The sequence below is a fragment of the Zeus faber genome (assembly GCF_960531495.2).
Source record: "Zeus faber genome assembly, chromosome: 8".
NCBI classification, from domain to species: Eukaryota; Metazoa; Chordata; class Actinopteri; order Zeiformes; family Zeidae; genus Zeus; species Zeus faber.
The window spans coordinates 12,080,407-12,100,464 of NC_137195.1; the positions used below are offsets into that span (position 1 = coordinate 12,080,407).

Below are 20,058 nucleotides of genomic sequence, written 5' to 3' on the forward strand. Positions count from 1 at the left end.
ACATCGACGCGCATACAAACACACCAGCCCTTGATACCACCACTTATAAGCATAATGGATGGATACTCTAGGCTACGGTAACACTAAAACAGAGATATTTTAAGAGCAAAGGTTTGTTGCCAGCAGGCCACCACTGTGAGGATACCATGATAGATTCAGGCAGTCAGTGTTTCATGGATGTCTAATCTTTTTCAACAGAGGAAATAAATCAGGTAAAACCACTGCCAATTTGATCACTTTGACCTTGAAACTTGAAGCACTTATTCTTCAGGGCAGGTCTATAAACAACAAATAATAATATGGACAAACATCAGTACTGAGTGTACACATTTGTACTTCTAAAATGTAGTTGAAACATAAATATTTAAATAAACCAACAAACTCCGAATAACATCTCAAATTGAACAAAAATTAAGTACTGTACATTTTTCAGGCTGCTGCTAATGGACAGACCATTAATCCTGGCCTGCGTGTTGCTGGTCTATAAACATTAAAATATTTAGATTTAAAAAAAAAATAAATAAATAAACACCAGCTTGTATATATTTGTATGAGCGCTCGGATTTTGCAGGTCGATAAATGATCGTGTCCAAATTTGATATTTCCGACGCTTGAAGGCAGCACGGTAGCATTTCCGACAGGCCTTGAACGCAGCAATGTTTGAAAATAATGGACGTGGCTGGATGATTCGGGAGAGAGAATTTGTGAGTAAAGTAAATGATAAATGATATTCAGCGGCTGATTCTCCGTTTTGTTTTGGGGTTTTTTTTACCACCTTTTACACTTTTAAGTCATGTATTAAGTATGTAGTCATAGATTCAGATGCCCAACCCTGTGGATTTGCCGCTTTTTGCGTCGTGTTAAATCGTCATAAATTATATATTTGGGGCTTTCTGTCGGTCAGACAAAACGAGCAGGTTGTAAAAGTCACCTGAGACAGTTTTCTGATATTTTACCGAACAAAAGATGACTTACTGCCGGCGCACGAGTTGCTGACACAGGGGGGATCGAACCGGGGTCTGAAACCTTATCGCTACACACACTACACGGACAGCGCCTCAGTTCATACTCATACTCGGTAGTCGTCAGTATGTTCTCTTTTTTTGTCATTTTCACCACAGTGTGTTGGGTAAACCGTAATGCTTCTTCACCGAGCTTCATTTCGCCGTCCATACTTCACAGCTCGTTATCGGCCCGTCCGCCTCCGGCGTCGGTGACCTGACCGCGGAGCCGGGGCCGCAACCTGCACACTTATAGCGGCTTGGGTGATGACGTCACAAAGCGTCTTCCTCTAAAACGCATCTCGTTTCCGTGCGTCGGTTGACGCACGAACTTTCATTGTGGAGGGTGTCTGGAAGTTCCCGGTCGACGCCCCAACCGTGCCCGTCCTGTTCCGGACACTTTTAGCCCCGGGAGATTCAGAGGAATATAATCCCACGGGATGGACCCCCAATCATTTCACTGTGGAAATGATTTTGGATAAGTCTCTGAACGTGGTCTGCAGACTGCACGGTCTCCTTGTGTCGTAGCAATTTTTCCCTAAGCGCTATGGCTCTTCCCCACCTTATTTTTGAAAACATCTCAAAAATCCGACACTTACGTATGACCAACAAGGTAAACAAGTATCAGAATCCAGAATTCACCCAGAATCTACCGGCTCCGTGGCAGCGTGGTGCCTGTTCGTGAGCGATTCAAATCTTTTTGGGTCAGTTCAGTTGAGCTCTCAGATATGTTCGCAGGGAATCCCCCTTTTCACCCAAAATTGGTCTGTGTTAGTTGCAGCCGTAATGAAACTGGAACATTTAGTTTAATATTTTTTTTATTGCAGATAAATCGGTGGATCCAGTGTGGCTAGACTGCAGCGCTATCACATCATCTGTGTACTCCGTCAAATTGCACATGCATGCTGTGCGTGGCCCCATCTTGGCGCGGCAACTTGGTCACAAACTCCATCCACAATACTAAACCGATCTGGATGAAACTCAAACGGCGCCATGTTGGAACTGCCCCGAAAAATGCCCCGAATCGTATTCAGATCGTCTGTGGCTTCCTTGGATCCATGACATCCATGAAGTTCTGACGTCAGCCCCATGTGCACGTGCCGCCATCTTGGTGAGGATGCGGTTGTCAGACTCCAATACTATCATGTGACCTGTGCGGGCTGTCATTTGTGCATGTACGCACGTTGTGCCAATGATTAGAAAATAAAAGTTTTACTAAGTTATTCCACAATAATGGACGGATTTGGATCAAACTTGGATGACGGCATGTCAGGACTGCCCCGGATACACATTTTATTCATCTTGTCTGTGAGTGCAGCGGATCCATGACATCCATAGACTACTGATGTCAGTTTTTCATTAACAATAGCAATCAGGGCTGGACCCCGAATAATAATTATAATAAATATAGCTGCAGGCAGCAATACAGAGTATTCATTTTAAGGTAAGTATTACAGTTTTTTTGATAATTTTGTGCAATGCATCACAATTTAATTAACATATAAACATCAAACATCGTGGAGTAACGTTGTGTAGTTACATACATAGAATATATTTTTTTAATGTTTTAACTGACCTTCAGACCGACCTGGACATGTTAACATAATGTTAACGGCTATTTTTCGGCATCTGCAGGAATTACAAAAATAACTTTTGTAATTACTTTTCATAGCAATAACAATAAATACATGTAATTAAAAAAGTATATAAATACATGTTATTTGTAATTACTACTTCATTGTACATCATTGCACATCAACACTTTCTACCTTTTCATTACAGTTTGTTAAGTTTAGTTATAGGACAATGTTTAAACATGACGTATATTACCAATCCAAGTCTTTTTATTTTTCATTTTAAACTATATGTTGTCATTTTTATAACTTACCGGTTCAGTAACTATTGTACATAATCTCCGGGTGCATTGCAAAGACATTTCACTGCATATATGTATGAAAGTATGTATATGTATGTGACAAATAAACCTCTTGAATCTTGAATCTTGCATTGAAGTACATCTAGAGTTTCTGACGGTGACGGTAGATGTTGTGTGTCATAGACATCAACTATGACGTATTTGCATCGATATATACACATAAATTGATAGTCTGGTAACTTCTAAACACTAAAGAGTGACCAATTCAACTCCCCCAATGGACACGGTCCAATTGGACATTGTCAATCAGAGTCTGTACATTTAAAGTAAATAATATGATGACGTCACAAAGCGTCTTACTGTAAATCTCATCTCGTTCATTTAATAACGAGGCGTTTCATGTGTAAGTTAACCAAGACCAATTGAATATTTCTGGTCAAAGTTGTTCGGTTTTTAACTAATATCTCTTCCGTATGTGGATGGATTTGGGTGAAATTTAAACCAATGCAAAATTTCAGTTTTGAGTCATCAGTTCAGACTGTAGCCAGACAGCTGACACCAATCTATCTATCTATCTATCTATCTATCTATCTATCTATCTATCTATCTATCTATCTATCTATCTATCTATCTATCTATCTATCGTATTTGTGTTTTTCACTGAAGGCAAGAGACTGCATTCAAAGCTTTGTTGAATACACTTTTATTGAAAGTCGTTGTAGATAACAGTTCCAGTGAGAAACATCTTTACATAAATTCTGTCAATGGCATACTGTAGTTTCCAGCAACTCTCAGTAAGATCAATCACTTCAGACCCACAGACACAGGCAATTGTGACAAAATTAGTAAATGTCCATGAAAAACACCATGGTATGTTGTTTAGAATGTTATTGCTTAGTTATTACAGACATTCATTCCATAGTAATCATACATAGATACAATGATACATAAATACATAGATACACACACTCACACACACACAAAATAATTGATGTCTAAGTAAAATGGAGCTTCTGTGTAAAATGTGAATATTAGTCAAACAAGAAATGTTCCACAGTTCAGAATGTTAAATTCATTTTATAGAATAATTCACTTGTTCTAGACATATTTTGAAGGGTAATGTCTATGACCATGCCTGAACTTAAGTGCAGAGGAGTGACCTGCTTCCATGCTTGTTTCACCTGTGATAAGCATTTCCCTTCTCTCTCAGAAAGTGTCTTCTAGTCCAGTCAGAACAAAACGCAATCTCCGTATTCCCTGGTACGGAGTTCAAAACGGTATTTCTTCCCATTTTCTCCTCTTGAGATCATTTCCCAGTGCATGCAAGGTCGAACAGTAGTAAGTTATTTATAGGCAAGTGTGCAGAACCAGGTAGCACTTATATGTTCACTTAAATCTGCAATCTATAAGTCTATAAGTTAAAACATTTTAATGCTACTTTTTCACCCCCCAAACATGTCTGAATGTAGTGTGCTGCCAGAGTACTATTGACAAGATCCTCTTTCTAGGTTGAGTATAGTATAAATAAGTTGTATATAACACTTTGTCTGAACTATCTAATACAGTTTGTTGTGCTCAAAGCAGACTCTTGAATGAAGATCTGGCACTGGACGTAATGGCCAATATAGTATAATATTGTTAACGTTTTCCTCCCTTTTCCTCTCTTCGTATCGCTTCCCTTTCCCTGTTTTCTGAGCTCAGTGCCGTTTTTCCTGTGCTTTGCTAGGGGGTTCCCATCAGAAGGTAGAAGGTTAGGGCTACTATGAGCAGAAGGCAGAAGGGTGAGTTGAAGGTCTGGTAAGCTGTGGATGGCATGAAGATGTCCTCATACTTATAAATACTGATCATGTGGTCGCTGACGGGCGGGGCGTCGATGTCATGCCGCGTAATGGAGCCTGTTGACAGAGTTGAAAGATACGTCGGACGGGGGGAACACGTGCGGGGGGGGGAAATAAACCCGGCTCCACCAAACTGAAGAGCAGAACCAACCTAGATGACATGTCACGTACCTTGTATCGCCGGTCCCCACGCAAACAGGTAATACCACGACAAATGCAGATCCACAAGCGTTTCCTCCCTGGGGACGTACAGCGGTCTCTTGAAGCGGCAGGTCACGCGGTTGTTGTCAAAAATGCCCTCCTCGTCCCGGGCTGGGTTCCTTTTGATCTCTTTAGCCCATTGGCCCACGTTGTAGAAGTGGTGAATACGCACGCGTCCGTTATCGTCGTGGACACAGCCCATGACATCGTCCCCTCCCTAAGGGATTTAAATGTGTGAGGAAGGGGTGAAGAAATCCATTTAAATGAATTTTATTAAAACAGTTGAACAAAAGTGTTCTCTTTTTATTCTTCACGTGCATTTCAATCGATTTTTATTTCAAGCAATGGAAAATGTTTTATGGGTACTAATTTTACTTTTCATAAAGGAAGCTAATATGTTGAAAAGCTTTGTGCTTTACGTTATGATAGATGAATTAAGTGCTGTAAGCAATCATTAATCTTTAATTTAAATTAGTGCAACTAATAAGTGTAAAAATAGAACTGATTATATACAGTATGTTTATACATACTATACTATACATACTATGAGTTATAGTATTCTTTTAATGATATAACTAATGGTCTCATGGTCTGCTCGCCATTTTTCCACCATTTGTTAACCATATATGAAGGTTTGTTTTACTTTTCAACTAAATCTGTGGTAACTCACATTGATTCAGCATAATTTATCAACGCTAAATCACAAAAGCTACACAGTGCCACAGATCACTCACCATCTTCTTGTCTGAGGAGAAGCCCACGGCGACCCAACCGTCGGTGTCTGCGCTCATCTCATACTCTACATCCGTCCCAATGCGACGGTAGCTCAGGAAGTAGTCGCACGTCTCTGCATCACAGCCCGGCTTCCCGTACCTTAAATGTGGGACAAACACTACTAGCCAGAAGTCCTGTGGTCCAGTTTTGCATTCCAAGGATGGTAGATTGACATACAGTATGAGCCGACCCCGATGGACATTGAACCCTAACGCCGTTTCCAAATGTTTGGAAGCGTGGTCATGTGGGTGTGGTTCTGCTTGAGCACTGAAGCCCAAGTATCTGGGGGAAAAGGAGCCTTGAGGAATACGGCTGGCCCAGGGCCAACTTTCATTATTCAATTTAAAGAAACAGGAGGCCAGAGAGAGGGGGCGAGGGAGAGAGAGAGAGAGAGAGAGGGAGGGGGGTTGGTATAGCAATGCAGGAATGTCAGATATAGTTTGTCTAACCTGATACAGCCCTTGGTGACTCCGCAGTCGACGACTTTGATCCTGGCAAAGGGATCCACTGGCGGGGCAGTCGGAAAGGGATAACCTGCAAAATAGAAAATAAATAAACCAAAGTCTCTAGCTTTTGGTGTCTTGGCAGGCATGTTTTCGCAGCGATGCCATCTGCGGGGCAATGGCCCAAATGTTAGTGTGCACTGTGCAGAGAGAGGGGGGGGGGGGGGGTTAGGAGAGAGGGAGATGCAGAAAGGCCAGAGACTAGCAGGGGAGCTGGCCTGGGTGCTGAAATGCCCTGCGGAGAGCCAGGTTGTGTGCAGCCAAGGTTGTGCGCAAACGCATTCACACAACACAATGCCGTTCAATAGGCTCTCTGCAGGCTGCTCCCTCGTTATAAACAACCATAGTAGGTAGGCCTAAAATATGTCAACAAACACCCCAGTGGCAGAGCATTCAGAAAATTAAAAAAAAAAAAAAAACCTTCGCAGCCATTGCAGCTGCACTGACACGCATTATTTACCGTCGTCCGACAGGTATTTCGACTCCAGGAACTCGGATGCGAACGTGCTGTAGGAGTCCTTGTGCGGCTCCTTGTGACCCGGCTCTCCGTGCTCGCCGTGGCCGCCTCGGAGCGCGCCCTCCTCGGTGGGGCTGGCCGCGACCCCCGCCCAGCAGCGGCTCTGGATCAGCAGCGCCAGCAGCAGCGGCAGCGGCGGCGGGGAAGGCATCTCCAAGCGGCGGCGCAGCTTAAGGGAAGCGGCGAAGACGCTGAATCCTCATCGTGAATCGTGTTTGTTGTCCGGGCTTCATCCAACCGCCCTCCTCTTCCTCCGTGCGCCGCTCTGTGTGTGTGTGTGTGTGTGTGTGTTGCACCAGTGCCGTCAGAATCCCAAACCACGGAAATTAGCCAGATTTGGTGACATCTGTTTTGTTTTTTTTGTTTTTTTGTTCGGCAACGCGGTTGATCCTCGTGGGAAACCGGGGCTACGGCGGCAGCGGTGCTGGTTTTAATCCCAGGGCCGTGCGTGTCCGAGTGTGAATCCAGGATTAATGGTTCGGTCCACAGCGCGTCTGTGTCGACGGGTCCAATTGGAAGCCGCCACGTCGCGGCGATCGCGGTCAATTTCCGGTACTTTACACGTACGACCACTCTCCCGCTCGGGTTTGTGCTCAATTGAAAACTTTTCATCCGAATGGGAATTGTTGACACGGAGATTTATTTTATTCTGATCCCAACAGTCATATCTATCTATCTATCTATCTATCTGTCTATCTATCTATCTATCTATCTATCTATCTATCTATCTATCTATCTATCTATCTATCTATCTATCTATCTATCTATCTATCTATCTATCTATCTATCTATCTATCTGTCTATCTGTCTATCTATCTATCTATCTATCTATCTATCTGTCTATCTGTCTATCTATCTATCTATCTATCTATCTATCTATCTATCTATCTATCTATCTATCTATCTATCTATCTGTCTATCTGTCTATCTGTCTATCTGTCTATCTATCTATCTGTCTATCTGTCTATCTGTCTATCTGTCTATCTATCTATCTATCTATCTGTCTGTCTGTCTATCTATCTATCTATCTATCTATCTATCTATCTATCTGTCTATCTGTCTGTCTGTCTGTCTGTCTGTCTGTCTGTCTGTCTGTCTATCTATCTATCTTTCATCTATCTGAAAGATAGATGAAAGCTATGCCCGCAGATGAAAGGTCTGTCTATCTGTCTGTCTGTCTGTCTGTCTGTCTGTCTGTCTTTTTAATTTAGTTTGCCTACCAGTCTTTGGCAGGTTTAAAAACAAAAGTACTTAGTGCATCATTGGAAAAGGTGCAACCATAATGGTGCAGGAAAAATCATTATTATTGGGTTCGATGTCCAATAGACAAAGAACAACCATAAGGTGGTTACTGTGCCACAAGGACCACAAGGAACCAAAAATTAGGTACGGTCTCAGTATAATAAACAAAGACCATAGGAGCATAGTGCTGTTTCAGGGCTATAGGAGCCAGAGAAGCAAGAAACAACATGTGAAAATATCTCATAAAACCTCCTAAATAAATCAACTCGTTTGAAGCCCTGGTGTTAACAAATAACAAATAACCTCTTGAATCTTGAATCTTGGATCTTGGATCTTGAATCTTGAAGGGGAAGATCTTAATCCCACGCTGACGGCTGTGGTAAACACACCTGCCACATGGTGGAGGCAAAGGTCCACTCTTCGCCACTTCTCCAAGTTTGTATTCAAGTTTAATTGCAATTATTATCTTGTATTACTGTCGCACTCTCAAGGGCCTTTACACTGTGCTGCAAAACACAATGCCTTTCTTCTTTTTCTGTGACAGGACAAACATCAATCCTGATGATAGAGTGATCTGTTTGCCTATGTTCAATTTTTGTGACTTCCAACCCATTTTCATTCATCAAAGCTATATCTTTCCAAGCATTCTACAACCAATCATTGGTTATAAGTCTGTCTGGCCACGGCAAAAAGTCTACTGCAAATGAATACATCGATTATTTTCAAGTGCTGCGGGTTTTGAATGATTTTCACTTTTAATATTCTATCTGTCTAGACACAAAAAAAGTGTATACATACATTTCTAAGACGTGACCAATTCCAATGAACCACATCATTTTAGATTTTACATAATTGTAAGCTAACTTGCAATAAAAGGTGGCAACAATACAAATAATACACAACCTTTGTTGTACAATACCCGACTAAATATTTATTGTAACTGGTTAAAGGAAAACAACAAAGCATAAAGCTATTGGCTGTGTTTTGCCACCTATTTGGTTGATATTACTGTAACCTCGGGTGTGAATTATTTTCCTAGTCTGAATAATCATGGAGCGAGAGCCTGAGGGAGATCAGCTCATAAGCGTCACCTGTAGGTGGTGCTAGTGTAACACCATGAGCCACAGAGAAACATTTGAAGGCTTTAATGACCATGAATGATGCTTTAAATGTTTAACAACGACCGACACGTTCCTGCATCAGTGTGTGTGTGTGTGTGGATGTGTGTGTGTGTGTCCGTGTGTGTGTGTGTCCGTGTGTTTGTCCGTGTGTGTCCGTGTGTGCGCATTCATGTGTCTAAATTTGTGCATGAACCCATCTCAGAATGTTTGTTTGTGTCTAAGCATGTAAGTGCGTGCGTGTGTGCGTGAGTGCCTGTATGTGTTCTAAATTTGTGCATGAAACCATTTCAGAACGTTTGTGCCTATACATGTAAGTGTGTGTGTGTGTGCGTGTCCGTGTCCGTGTGTGTGTGTCCGTGTGTGTGTGTGCATTCATGTGTCTAAATTTGTGCATGAAACCATCTCAGAATCTTTGTTTGTGTCTAAGCATGTAAGTGCGTGCGTGTGTGTGTGTGTGAGTGCGTGCGTGCATGTGTGCATTCATGTGTCTAAATTTGTGCATGAAACCATTTCAGAACGTGTGTGCACGTATGTGTGTGTGTGTGTGTGTGCGTGTGTGAATTCATGTGTCTAAATTTGTGCATGGAACCGTGTCTGAATGTTTGTGTCTATGCGTGTGTGTGTGTGTGTGTGTGTGTGTGCGTGCGTGCGTGCGTGTGTATGTGTGTGTGTGCGCCTGTATGCGTGTGTGTGCTGGTGTGCAGGTGTATACATGTAAGAGTGTGTGACCTTTAACCCCTCCCCTCTGCAGCATGTCTCTCTTGGCAGACACAAATCGGCCTAATCAATTGCTCCCCTCGATCCCGATCCTCCCAATTATCCCCCGTTTATCCTCCTATTATTCCCTCCTCTGCAGCCGCCAATTCTCTCACTGCCCTCCGTCCTCTCTCCCCCTCTCTCTCTCTCTCTCTCTCTCTCTCTCTCTCTCACCAACTCCTTCCCTTGCTCTTGCACACTCGCTCTTTTTTTTTTTTTTTTCATCCCCAATTACAAATAGGTATGGGGGGCAATGCATACTGGGTGATGAGAGACGGCCGTACCTTTGTTATCTTTATAACCTTAAAGGGATACTCATTAACACACACACACACACACACACACACACACACACACACACACACATAGACATGTGCACGCCTGTCGCCACGCATCGTGCCAGAGAGGAAGAGTGACAGAGAATGAGCAAGAGACTGATGGCAGCGGCAGGTAGGGGAGAATGAGAGGTGGGGGAGAAGAGAGGGAGGAGGAGGAAGAGTGAGCTGCTAAATGTCAGCGCTGTGTCTCCTGGGTCTGAGGAACAAGTTAGTGACAGGAGAACAATGGCTTCTGGGTCCATTCAGGAGTACACCCGCTATGAGAGCATGTCTACATGCTTAGCCATCATCCGAAACATGCGAGGGGAGGGTAGCGCCGAATCCGCACGCGCACACACACACACACACACAGGCACGAATGCACATCTACGCACACAAAGACATAACACGGATCCAGGGACACAAAAATACTAATTTTGTGTACACGCACGTGCAATAAGCCCTGGATGTTATGGGGGGATCAGCAGGGAAGTAGATGGCTTAGAGAGCTGTCAGTCAATAAAGCCCCCCTAACACCGTCCAATAAAAGATAACTCCTAGGTGTTAATATCCGCTCAGCATATTTCCGATCTCACTTTCCCTCTGCCGGTCATGTCTTAATATTTCACTTATTATTAAATGACTTCTTGCCCCGTGGTTTTAGTTTCCCCTTCCCCGCTTGTCCGTCGTCCGTCCATGCGCCCGTTGGAACTTCGCGCGCGCGAAGACGGGAGCTGCAGGTTTGATGGCAACCACGGGATCGGAGCCAGATCTGTTCCGTCCAAGTCAGCCGTCTCAAACTGCAGGCCCCGGGGGCCACATCTGGCAAGAGAGACAATTTAATGTGGCCCCGCTTTATTAACGTAAAATATTACTGAATCTGGTCTGCAAATTCATAAAAAAATAAATAAAATACGCTCAATTAATCCACACAATTTTAGTTAATGTAAACAGAAAGAATAGAATACCACAAACATGATTTTGTCTTTTTTTAGTCGTGTTGAGGGAAATGAACGCGCTGTACAAAAAGATGGGACAGTTTGCTTTTCCCTTGATGTTCCACGCGGCCCCCATAGCTGAAGACCCCGCCTCGCCGGTGGCCCCCAGGCACTTCTAGTTTGAGACCCCTGGTCTAAGTCATCAAAACACTTTGCTGGATTCCATCCAACTCATTCCTTATCACGAGAGCCGCTAGATCACTTATCGACTCAAGCCCACTTAACACCGAGCTATTACCTCTGCTCTTAACACAAACACATGTGCACACACACACACACACACACACACATACACACACACACACACACACACACACACACACACAAACCGCCAGAGTCATAAAGTGTCACTGTGTCCCGTGATCTGTTGGGCTGCCCTCCCTAGACTTCATCTAGCAGCTGTCACAAATCGCTTTACTCACACAGAAGAGTAAGCAGTATTGGCATACTCTTCTTTCTGCAAATGCACCCCCCACAATCCCCCTTGCACGCATGCATGCACACACACACACACACACACACGTGCGCACACATAGAGACGTTCCGATATGCTATTTACACTCAAAGCGTTGATCCTACTCTCCATTTGCTTTGTAGCACCGCCGCTCGGAACAAAAGCAAGCCTGTGTCTGTATTTGCATACGTCATGAGGTGTGTATCACACTTTAACTGCTGGGGTCTTAGTGTGTACCAAAGGTTGAAAGGCTCCTTTGTATTGATGAAATGTTTGCTGGAGAGATAAGGAGGAGCAGGAGAGCAGTCAATCAGCATCTAACTAACAGTAGCAGCGGCGGATGCACAAAGAAGTGCACTGCCGTGCGTGGTGATAAACACATGCACACGCTCAACTACAGAGTGAGCGACAAACCATGATCACACAATGCAGAGTGACACGAGGTTTGACTGCATTTGATACCATTTCGGTATCTGACATGTCTGGACGGCAAAGCTGGTATTGACAGTTGACTTAAGAATGCTCCTGGTTTGTGGACTTATTCATTAAGCTGGCACACGGCTCTCTCTCTCTCCCTCCCCATATAGACACACAGACCGGCCTGAGCCTTAAGCAGTGATTATGGTGTTGGGACATGGGAGCTGGGGGCCGCTCCGTCATTAGTCTGGTTAATCAGACCGCGCTTCAGGTTAAGCTCCACCGCCCCGAGAGACGGGCTGATGAGCTGAGAGCCGTGCCCAGCCTACGGAGCCCGGCTCTGGGCTCCTGCGTCTCTCCTGGCCCCTGCCCGCTCCAGCCAGTAATCTATAACTCTTCTCTGAAGCGCCGTGCCGCGGCTCAGCCTCCCGGAAAACACTGACACACTGTGCATGGTAATGAGACACACACACACACACACACACACACACACCGTCATACACAAAGCTGCTCACCTGTATACACACATCTCCGCTTTTGCACCGACAAAGTGTTGCCTGATGCCCAGCTGGTTTATAATTGTTTGTTCTTGCCTCTATATGGCGTCCTTAAACAGTATAATATTCTCAATAGCACTTAAAACAAAACAATCCGGTCCCTGTGTGCTCTAACGGTGACCTTAACATTGCAGCCAATGTGGTTCAGGACCTAAATGCTGAACTAAGTCTTCCCTAGTAGTACGATAAACAATCAGCTCAGCAGAATCGGTGGATAATGACCACCGGGACTAAAGGCATTTCAAAGAACGGTCAAAAAAATAAATATATAAACACAAACATACACACCCACACACACACACACACACACACACACACACACACACACACAGACGCACGCACATTCGCGCATAAACCCAAATTCCCTTGGGAGAGGGGAGGGTCTCGGCTCAGCAGGGACGCTTATGAGAAGTGCGTCTCAAGCACGCGGGCCCACATTTGGTCGGTCACCTCCATCCCAAAGTCCCCTGTGAGCTCATTAGCCCCGATCATGACTACCTCCCTATCTCCCCGTCGCACTCGCCATCCATCTGAGCGCGCTGCCGCACGCACACGCAGACACACACACAAATTACACCCTCCATCAGCATCGGCGGAGTGGTACGAGCGTACCCGCACGGGCACAAGTGTGTGTGTGTGTGTGTGTGTGTGTGTGTGTGTGTGTGTGTTTTTAAAAAGGACAAGGAAGGTCAGGGAGTCCTATGAGCCCCTACCTTTTCCCTGTGGACCTTGCAGACCCTAGAACACTGGTGGTGGTGGTGGTGGTGGTGGTGGGGTTGGGGGTGGTGGTGGGGGCGAGGGGGGGAGCCTCGGGAGGGAGGGCAGGTCTAGAGGTGAAAAATAGACGGAGCCAAAAGTGTTTATTCAGGTGATGAAGAGGACTCTAACCAGGTTAAAGTTTAGGCCCGTGACCCACATGGGCTGAGTGAGACGAAGAGGGAGGTGTGTGTGTGTGTGTGTGTGTGTGTGTGTGTAGAGTTGGGGTGGGTCCGGGAAGGGGGGTAAACAGAGTATACATGAGGAAGTAAAGGAGAGCTTTTCATTTGAAAAAAAACCTGCACGGGGCGCAGACAGTGGAAGACCCCCAGAGACCACAGAATGGAGCGGCACAACAAAGCAGCCCTTCATCAGCGGAGTGAATAGATCTGTCCATCTTGCTCTTTTATCTCCTCGCTTTTTTAAACATCTCCCCCTCTCCTCATCAGCCTCTCATTGTCTCATTAGCTGAAACTCTAGTCTTAATCAGAGTGCTGGCACAAACAGCCTCCACCAGAACCCCCCCCCCCACACACACACACACACACACACACAAAAAATAAACACATTCTTTTATGCAACACCAATCATGTTCTGTACAAAATGAGCACCCCACTGCCCCCTCCCATAGCCACAACCCAAACATAACACATGGGACCCTCACCCAACCGGTCCATCAGCCCGCCAGTAAATAAGCCATTTGAAATGCATGTGTGTGTGTGTGTGTGTGTATGTTGCATGTGTGTGTAGCCTGTGTGTTAGGTGTGTGTGTGTGTGTGTGTGTGTGTGTGTGTGTGTGTGTGTGTGTGTGTGTGTGTGTGTGTGTGTGTGTGTGTGTGTGTGTGTGTGTATGGGGGCACGTTTGATTTAGCTCGCTAACCTGAATTAACTCCTAACCCATGCCTTCCCTACAAGCACACACACACACACGCGCCCACACACACACACACACACACACACACACACACCCGTTCCCATCTACGTTGGTGTGTGTATTGATAATGGTCATTAGCATATTTATGATCATTGCCAGCCTCTTATTGTTTGTGTGCTCCATTAATCTTCATCTGCTGCCTGCCGACTGACAGCTCAATCTAACAGGTCATCACTGTGCAGTGGGTAAATACACACACACGTACACACGCACAAACACACACCCACACACACACACACTCACACACACAAATTGAGCGAGAGGTGTGCATAGTTGTACATAAAAATACACCTGCATAGACGCCGGGCGGCCATTGTCTTACAGGCGAAGCACACAAACGTTTGTGATTGACGTTCACCCCTGTGCGTCTAATCAGTTGAGGTTGTCCTCCCCAGCTGTGTGAGCAGGCGCTTTGCTTCCCAGGAACGCTGTGGCAACGTGCCCACGGGCTCCTGGATCCCTCCGGGCCGGAGGAGGGTGATGGTTCCCCTCCGCCGTCGGAGCACTCCCAGTCAGACTCCCTCTCTCTCTCTCTCTCTCTCTCCCCCACGTTGGGTCCCCCGCCCAACCCCAACTTCTCCTCCCTGCCTCTGCCCGCACACAGCCCGACGTCGGCTTCCTCCACCGCCATGGACCCCGGCGTGCCTCTCCGAAAGCGCCTCCAGGCCAAGATCTGTACATAAATACTCGCGCCATGGGGGGGGGGGAAAGGGCCAGGAATGATGAGCGATACGGCAGGTTGCCGCCGTTGTAGCACAGAACGCCCTCGTAGCCAGTCTACGGCACTGAGGGTGTGTGCGTGTGCGAGCGAGCATCGGCCCACCTTACGCACGCACGCACGCACGCACACACACACACACACACACACACGTTGGGTTCACTCTGTGTTTGGGAGCCAGCGCGACTGACTGACACACAGCTGATTACAGGATGATTGAGGGCTGGCAGCGAGCCAGCTCCACTGGGGGGGTTCCTTCTCCCGCCGTCTCCTGCTTCCTCCTTCCTCTCCTCCATCTGCCTGCTGCTCCAGGAATAACGACGGGAGAGCCGCTGTTTTTGTGTGCGTGTGTGTGTGTGATGAAGAGGATGATGATGATGATGATGATGCTTATCATTACCCCTTTAGGAATCGATAATGATTATTGTTGTTGTTGTTGTTGTTGTTGTTGTTGAAATGTTGGATTTCCTGAAAAAGCAAACCTTGATTTGGTGTTTTTTCCGACCCCAACCCGATTCCTCGCCATATGGTTTTTTTTGTGCGTTTCTTTCTCTTTTCAAACACCCCTCCCTAAAATGTGCTCGCCGTTGGCGCGGTGCGCCTTGCGATGTTTTCGAAAATGTATGGACGGAGTTGTTTAATGTGTAAGCTATGAAATGTCTGACAGCACCGTACACTGGATGGAAAGAGTCGTAACGCTCCTCCGTCCGAGGCCATAAACAGAGTTTTATAGCGGCAATCTATAACTTGCTACAGCCCGAGATTATAGAAGTTTTATTATAATCTCCCAAAGAGAATAGTTTTATATAGCTTCGGTAAATCACTCCTCCCCTCTTCGCCGGAAGCCACCACGTTTTCTTTACAGAGAGAGAGAGAGAGAGAGAGAGAGAGAGAGAGAGAGTGGGAGAGAGCGAGAGAAAGCTCTGCTGTGTTAACATTTATGGAGGTACAGGCTAATATATTTTAATGGTTTATGGAGGCAGTAAAAGTTGAAATATCTAATTTGTTAACATGTTCCACGTAAAAAAAAAAAATCTCTTAAAGATGAACTTTGAATACAAATGTTGTTTTGCTTTGTTTTTTTTTATCATAATCCATCGTTCAATATTAGGAAGTCACATTCTCCTCTGTAAGTTAAAGTTATATACTTTATATATTGTTTTGTATCATTATTTAAGACAACATTTTGCAATGGTCAAGGGCGGGATTTGTTGGGTTTGGTCTAATTCTTATTTCTTCTGAAATAGCACATAAACGACCCGCGCTCTGTCTTCGGCTTATGTCAAATCGGTGCATGATGATGGATATAATATCAGTTCTTTGATTGATTTGTGTGTGTTCCCAGTGATCGCTCTTCATTTAAAGAACATTACAGTCTCTCTTGTTACCCATTGCATTGTGTGTATGTTGTGTATGTGGCTTGTGGGAGTCCCAGTCGTTCAGTGGTTTCTTTCAATGTGCAGTGATCTGGCGTGCGTGCGTGCGTGCGTGCGTGTGTGTGTGCGTGCGTGCGTGCGTGCGTGCGTGCGTGCGTGCGTGCGTGCGTGTGTGCGTGCGTGCGTGTGATGTATTTACACTATCTGTATTTTGCTCCCATCATCACCACCACCATTTAGGTCATGATTAACACCCAATCACAATATGTGATTAAAACTCAGGGCAGGAGGGTAAAAATACGGCACTCACATTTAATATTCCACTAACAGCTCCCAAACTACCAACTATATATATATATATATATATATATATATATATATATATATATACACATACACACACCCATAGCACGCATACACACCCTGAAAACACACACATGACCCAAACGTCCTCCCGCCCCTCCACACACACACCCCACGCACCCTGGTGCTGGCAAGGTGGAATTAGAAAACCAAGCCTGCGGTCTCATTAATTAATTAAACACCGTGTGCCAGTGGCACCTGGGTACCGGTTATCACCGTGGCTCAGACACACTGTGATCTCAATAGCCATCCCCACCACGGGGCTCAGCGGGGGTGGGGAGGCGGGGGGGGGGGTGGAGCAGGGGGAGATAGTGACCGTACACCTGCAACTTTGAGGGAGAGACGGACTTGGAAAGACTGTCCCCAGGTTGGGGACAGTTGGAAACAGAGAGATGGAGGAGGAGGAGGAAGACGAGAAATGAACCATTTAAATAGAAATACGATTTTGACAGATTTCACAGTAAAGTGCAGACCTTTGATTCCATTTGGCAATGTCAATCAAATTTAAACCTTCCACCGGAGCTGTGCTAGTTGGACTCACAGGGGAAAATAACATTCAATCCAGTGAGATAAGCATGTGGTTGGTTGTATATTACTGCCTTGTTTTTATTTTGCTGTGATGAATATGACAAGTGTGACTGAGACCTTGACCGGACCTGAACATAATCAAAACGCACAGAGAACATGATGTGACTTTCAACTGTATAAACTATGCTTGTCCTGCAAAACCTGTCTTATGAATAGGCTGATACTATTAGGTAACATATTAGGAACACATTGTCTTTAAAGGGGACTTATTTTGAAAAAATAACTTCAGTGCTTGTGCACATAGATTCGGGTCTGAGGGGCCTGCTATCGCCGTGAAAAAACTGTGAAATAAGACAACCCAGTCAGTTTTTTGTGAGCTGCCTTTGTCAGAAAACATGTGATTCAACAAGCCGTTCAAATTTGTGTCTCCTTCCTACGTCACTTGGAGATTCACTAGTATTAGAACCGCCCCCCATCTGAGTAACTCCATCCAAGGCTGGAGTACTAATGAGCGCCGCCGGACCCCCTAAGCATGGGAAATGCTCTGTTGGCTGCACGGACCAGCACCAATCTTTTAGAAGTGAGAGGAATTAAAACCAACTATCTGTGACAAAACCGCAGATGAGGGAAATGTAAGTATTTAAAAAATAATTGTGCTGAGTTTCTTTCAATAAAAAAAAAAAAAAAAAAAAAGTATGGTAGGTATTGGTGACAAAACCATTAAAAACAGTGTGTTTTCATTGTGGTTTAATTCGTTTAACTTTATTTTCTGACATTTCCTAATTGAATGAAACCAAAAAAAAAGCTCCGTGCGGAGCAACCAGCAGAGCGGCAGTGCCGTTGCCTGACAAAAGTCAGCACTAACTTTTAAACTCAGCCTTGTAGATCTAATATGAGTTTAGATTCGGCACCTGGATTGCTTATTTCTCGCCTCAAATTTGTTCAGAGACAGATTTTGGAGGTGAAATAAGTGAAAGTTGACATACGCTATACAACAGAACAGAAGAGGAGTGGTACAGTATTTCAAGCAAAAAATCTTCCTAGACATGTTTTGGGGACCTCAGAGACCTATATTAACCTGTTTAAGAGGAGTATTAAAGGTCGCCTTCAATACAGATACGGCCAAGGATGATGAAGCCATCTGACCTGTTACTCAACTTGGTTTTATATTTAATCATTTGATATTGCTCGTCCGTTAGTGCTTCAGTTCGCAGAAAAAATGAATTTGGGATTTTGTACATACATGCAGATATGCTAAGAAATGACTGCAATTATGAAATTCTATCAACAATGTATACTGTATCTGCTGCATGCTTTGAATGGCTATATTTTTAGTCAGATTCATTTGAATGATAGGTAAAACCTTTAATCAATTCAAGGAATAATTATTGAGATATAAGAATGAATTATTGCTGCAGTTACCGGCCTGTGAAAGCTTCATATTTTATTCTCTGCTGTTTGGCTATTTCTGTTTGACTTGTCATACTCAATTGGCATAAAGATGTTTCTAATCTTTTTGGACATTTCATACCAGATTAGATCAAGTTAAATTTAATAAAAAAACAGAAAACAAAATGTGGCGTCTATGATGGAGATGGAAACCTTTATTTTGGGGTGGCTGGTAGGACCCTGGACACAAGACACATGCATTTAAAAAAAAAATCTTAAATCTATCTTGGCCATTTAAATATCCATTTGCTAATTGTGATGCGAGCGCCTCGTGTCAATTATGCACATTTTAGTATTTTTCGTTTAAGAGCTTATTGTGCGTAATCACCGGGTGTCATGACATTTCACTGCATATATGTATGGCCCTATGTATATGTATGTGACAAACAACCTCTTGAATCTTGAATCTTGAATAATCAAATTTTCATTACAAAAAAACAGGAACTATGAAAATAGCTAAAAATAGTTAAGCAAGTTATGAATTCTAATTTTTTTAATTATGTCAGCTAATTTATAATACTTAAGTTACACAGTCTGGTTCTAAAAACACCTATAATTGAGAATGACTTTTCAATTCATAGAAAATGCAGGCATTCACAAGTCAATCTCTGGTGAAGGAGATCTCCAGAACTGAACTAAACAGTATCCGGGTCAACAACAAGCATCAGCTGTGGCCTTCTCCCGGAAGATCTGCTGAGGCGTCGCTGCCAGGTTCTCCCCCACCAGGAGCTCACTCACGGCCTGTTCATACTCAACAGTGAACTCTTTGTCCCATTTGTTCTAAATGGACACGGCCTACGCAAACAGGTGTGTGAAGAGAATAGGTTGGTAAAATGTGTCCGGCTGCAAAGCCACATTGTCAACCCTCATTGTCAAAAATAGAAATTAAAATATATTTTTTTTAATTCTTTAAATCTGATTTCTAAATTCCCTTCAAGAAGATGGATAAAGAACATCTGGCTGCAACCCAAACTTTTGCAACGACAATTTCTCATGCAGTTGCGGCAGCCACATCACATCGAAAAATGTTGTTTCAGTGCTCCAATGCATATTTCTGGAATTTCCCTCCAGGGATTGTGTTATCTTTTATTTATTCTTATTTTTTTAATGAGCGTAATAAATCATGGACTGTTAAGTATTCATTGCTGGAATGTCTGAGAATTTTTCAAACAACTCAACACCAAATAAATAAACAATGTTACATAAACAATGTTTCCTGTGTTAACTGTATTAAAGGACAAACAAAAAAAACTAAATAAAAAAAACAAAAAACTTCTCAACAAAGCAACTCACACAAGAGTTAGGAAACTATGTTTCATGCTGTTTATTAAGACTTGGGGAATGTCAATAAGTGCATGGCTA

The 20,058-nt window shown here is 44.1% G+C and overlaps 1 protein-coding gene across 1 annotated transcript; it reads right to left on the bottom strand.

Annotated features, from left to right (window-relative positions):
* Positions 1–4,599: 4,599 nt before the first annotated feature.
* frrs1l (ferric-chelate reductase 1-like) lies at positions 4,600–6,861 on the bottom strand (the record flags this gene model as incomplete). Its single annotated transcript, XM_080005163.1, has 5 exons — positions 4,600–4,772; positions 4,887–5,133; positions 5,651–5,789; positions 6,140–6,224; positions 6,654–6,861. The coding sequence occupies 5 exons, from the start codon at positions 6,859–6,861 to the stop codon at positions 4,600–4,602; spliced, it is 852 nt and encodes a 283-aa protein (XP_079861289.1).
* Between the last annotated feature and the right edge of the window lie 13,197 nt (positions 6,862–20,058).